Raw genomic sequence first — 4,856 nt, 5'->3', positions numbered from 1 at the left:
TCTAAAACAAGAGAGTCCTATCCTGATATCAGAGCAAAGTACAAGTCGATATACAACGAGTATCCAATCCGAGTCAAAATCCAAAGTGTATACAAACCATGATCACAGCAAAAAGAGAAGATAACACTACTATCATTCTCCCGAAAGTAAATATACATCACGGGTGTACAAAAGAATAGATACAATGGTGGTCTCTCTATATATATATGGATCATCACCCTCGGCGTAGCCGAGTAACAGTGATCGACTAGCACGCTCCTAGTATCCCTACTAGGCCGACTCCCTTGCCACGATCCCTAGCCTCTCCTGTAACAGGCTCTGTAAAAAACAACACCAAAAGGGTGTAGAACTATTAACAATAGTTCCAGTGGTAAGCCGCAGCCTCTGGCGAATTACACCACTAGCTCGAGATGTACAGAATGGAAATATAAAAGCAGTAATTTTGCTGATATAATTTCAATGCTAACAATTCATAAGGCAATGTTAACAAATAATGAACATGTTAAAACACATGTGATCATAGCATCAACAGTAATTGAATTAACTGAATGCATAGAAGCATGGCTACTACTATAACATAAACGTAGCATAGTGATGTAAGTAACTACCTTAACTTAAACTGTATTATTCGTTACGTCCAAATTTTCCTTTAGCACTTTCCTTTCAATTCATAGGCGATCTACTCAATGGTAGCCCAGCTTGCGCCGGCCTAATGGCCCTCGTAGGTAGTATACACTCCCCACGGCAATCCACTCGGCATCCAAAATCCGCACGGGCGAGCAACTGTCGCGAATAGGCCTAACTTCCGGAGTGCGCCTTGGTAGGGAGCTACCCCCTCACAAGCTGGTTGTGCGAATGAGCACGGATGGCAAGCAATCAAAAGTCCATTATTCCCATGGTCTGCAATTTTCATATTTTCACATACAAAGTTCAGAACCCGTTCGATCCTCTGGGATCGGGAATATCATACACCAATAGTAACAAAGCTAGTAATCACTTAATTGTAAACATTAAGGGGTAAAGCTAATCACATAGCATTATAATCTCCACTAGTTATGGCAACTATCAACATAGTTATTGAGCATGTCATAGTTCCCTATGTTAGAGTCAATGAGAATGTCATGGTTCTCACAAAGTCACAGGGGAATATCATTGTTCTCCACTGCTACTAAGCACTTCATTAGTATGTCCATTATTATTCTTAAGACTAAATACGAACATAAATAGCATAAAGACACTTATGCCATGAGTACTTCTCTACTTCATAGAGTTCTTATTCATGATCATATGTATTACATATCAATACATATAATCATAGAGTGGATCGTCTCAAATTTCTGTAATCAATCACAAAAACTACAACTGTATCAATTCTATAGTAATATAGAACATCAGAGGAGGCTTCACTTGCTCTGTTAGGCTCGAGCCGCACCTAGTACTAGGCTCCGATTATCTACAAGATAGTCCCACAACGGCTCAACGAAGCCTCATTGCTGGCTGGAAAACGAACCGTCAATGATCGATTAAATCACGCCGAAAATGTCGATTTCGACCTAATATTCACTTAATACAAAGAACTTCTTTAAATCCCTGTTTTGGACTAGTGTACAAATACTCCAAAGAGACGCCTCCAAGAGCTCTCACAACGTCGCTCACGACGGATCAAGCTCGTTCGCACTCTGCGTGCGGAACGAGACATCGAGACGGCAGTCAATATCAACATATATAGCAAAATATAGTCGGAAATCTGCAAATTCTAGTTTTCTAACTGAAATTCGCTGCTTACCTCAGGTTAGATATCTTCCAAACCAGCTTCTAAGGTTACAAATTCAGGCTCAACGAAGCTTGAAGACCGGGATCAAGTTCTCTGCGAAGAAATAATTCTAAATTGTATCAATTCGCGTAACAATTTGCATTTCGTTCATATGCTTCATAAATGGCTAACATATTCCACATTAAGCTTCAAAGTAGCTTTTATTCCAGGTCTTAAGAAGGTTAATTCACAGCCTAAATAATCCAATTTTAATTGCTTGAATCTCAGATTAAAGCAACTATGAAGCAATAGCTCAAAAGCAACAAATAACGTACTCGTCGAACGTTCGATTAATGGAGAAAATCGAGTGCGTTTACCTTCTCAACGCCTCCAGACAGCACTCGCCACTGGGTTCAGGACAGCAAAAGAGCCTCCAAAAACCTCCTCACACGTGCACAAAGGGGGCTGCAACGCTCGACAAATACGTAAGAACGCACGCGGCGACGAAAACCGAGCGAAATCGGCGAATCGACGTTAGAGATGGGAGTAAACCCTAGAGAGAGACGAGAGTAAGAAGGCGAAGAGAAGCTTTTCCAGAACTTTTTGCAGTACTCACTGAAGTCCAGAGCCGTGCTGGGATCAAATAGGGTAGGTATCCAATGTGAAATTACCAAATATCCAAGCTGGCCACGAAGTCTTGCAAGCTTGTACCGGTACAATGATGGCGTGTACCGGGTACAGCAAGCAGAAAAATGCTCAATTTCGCAGGTCAATTGCATTTCTTATTTTTTGCATTTCCAATCACTCTCAAAACTTGTCCCAACACTTATTCTAACTTTTTAGCAACATGTAGAGTGACCCCACACCATTCCACACACTCGAACTTTCGCCAATTTGCAAAAGTTCAGTGTATTACATTCACCCCTCCCTAAAAAGAAGTTTTCCGTCGCGAAACTTGAAATCACTTTACCTCAAGATTCTGTCGAGAAAAGATAGGATAGTGCTCTTGCCATTTGCACTTTCCAGTTCCCAAGTGGGTTTCCCGTTCCTCGTGATTGCTCCAAAGGATTTTCACGTGCGGTATCTCTGCGACTTACGAAGCGTTTCACTTTCGAGCTAGTATCCTCACTTGGATGCTCCTCGAAGGCTCAAATCTCTGTAAATTCCACTGGTTTTTTTTATCGGGGAGCACTCTCAAGGTATGTGTGTTGGATCAAATACATAGTTACGATGTGGACACATGAAAACACATTATGCACTCCCGATAGGTTCTGCGGCCCAAGCAAGCGATATGCTACGGGTGCGCCTATTCCGCTCCAACACCTCGTAGGGCTCCAATTAATACCGATGGCCTTAACTTTTCCTCGAATGCCAATCTTTAACTCCTTTCGCGGTGAAACCTTCAAAAAATACTATGATCGGCCGACTTGAAATTCAAGTTTCTTCGGCGACGTTTATCCGCATAACTCTTCTTGTCGACTTTGACGCTGTCTAGTAGACGTTCTCGCGGCAAGTCGCACTTTTAGCTTCAGCTTCTTGCAGTACATCTGAACCAACACTAACCTCTCACCCACTTCACTCAATTGAATGGTGATCTACGACTTTACTACCATACATGGCTTCAAACGGTGCCATCTGAATACTTGCGTGATAACGTTTGTTATAGCAAATTCAGCCATCGGAGGAAATGTGGCCAACTGCCCGGTAGTCAAATCACACAGGCCCTCAAACATTCTCAAAGGGTCTGGATGGTACGCTCAGGACTGCCCATCACTCTGGGGTGGAAAGCAGTTACTAAAATCACAATCGGGTCCCAAGGCCTCTGTAATTCTCCAGAAATGTGAAACAAATCGGTATCTTCTTCCGGTAGACAGTCAGAAACAATTAGAGCTGGTACTCCCATGTAATCTGCACAATTTCGTCAAGGCTACACTTTGATAGCGAGTTCTCTCCCCTGACCAGCGTTTGTGTGGATTGGATAAAGTGCGCAGATTTGGTTTAATCATCCACATTACCCAAATGCATCGTGACCTGCTTGTGAGCGAGGTAATCAAGATAAAAATCCATAGTAATCCTCTCCCACTTCCACATGCTCGTATGGGTAAACTCTGAAGGGTTTCCGCAGGGAAGTCGTATGGTTCGCTTTATACTTGTGACATTGTAAGCACTTTAGCTACAAAGTCTGCAACTTCCTTTTTCATTCCGGCCACCAGTAGGTTAACTTCAATCTTTATACCTTGTACTTCCAGGGTGTACAGTATACGGCGCAGCCGGTGTGACTCTTCAAGAATTTCTTCTTTAATATCTGGATTGGCAGGCACCACAAATCTATCAGCCGAATTTTTTCAGAATCCCTGATATCCACGTCGAAAATCGCCAATTGGATCACAGTGATCTTTGCTCGAATCTTTTGCAGGATTCAGTCTTGAGGCTTGCTTTTCTTTAATTCGAATCGAGGCAGGGTAGGCTCCGCCACCACTAACGACATGGAATTCTGCCATAGGCGTATCAGGCTTATCGAACATCGCCAAAATTTCCGTCGCATTTTTCGAACTTAAAGCATCTGCTACACACATTAGCTTTTCCCGGATGATAGATAGAATGGTCGAAATCATAATCCTTGAGCAACTCCAACATCTACTTGGCCTCAAGTTTAATCTCCTTCTGAAGTAAACAGATACTTTAGCTCTTATGATCGTGTAAACCTCGCCCAGACGCTGCGCCGTAGAGGGTAGTGGCGCCAAAGCTTTAGGCAAATACCACCGCTGCTAACTCCCAGATCATGTGTAGCGGTTAGTTCTTTTATAATCCTTTAATTGGCGTGAGCATAAGCCATCACCTGGCCATTCTGCATTATAACACACCCTAAGCCATTCAACGACGCATCGCTGTAAAGTGCGACATAGTCACTCCGAGTAACAGCCAGTGCCAGAATTTTGGGGCGGGTAGTCCAATCTGTTCCTTCAGTTCTTGAAGCTTCTTTCACAGGCTTTCGTTCCACAGAAACTTAGCTCCTTTTATGCTGTGAGTCGAGTGAGCAGGAGTAGACATCTTTGCACAATCCCTCTACAAATCTTCGGTAGTATCCGCACAAAACCAAGAA

The 4,856-nt window shown here is 42.9% G+C and overlaps 1 protein-coding gene across 1 annotated transcript in view; it reads left to right on the top strand.

Annotated features, from left to right (window-relative positions):
* Positions 1-4,182, top strand: part of LOC109725570 (AT-hook motif nuclear-localized protein 22-like) — a 5,682-nt gene extending 1,500 nt beyond the window's left edge. Inside the window, exon 2 of the mRNA XM_020254812.1 lies at positions 4,170-4,182. Within this exon, the coding sequence (XP_020110401.1) occupies positions 4,170-4,182 (13 nt within the window). The remainder of the gene's footprint in view (positions 1-4,169) is intronic.

This window comes from Ananas comosus, linkage group 20, assembly GCF_001540865.1.
Source record: "Ananas comosus cultivar F153 linkage group 20, ASM154086v1, whole genome shotgun sequence".
Classification (NCBI taxonomy): Eukaryota; Viridiplantae; Streptophyta; class Magnoliopsida; order Poales; family Bromeliaceae; genus Ananas; species Ananas comosus.
Note: the sequence above shows the minus strand (reverse complement) of the source record. Positions and strands in the feature narration are given on the sequence as shown.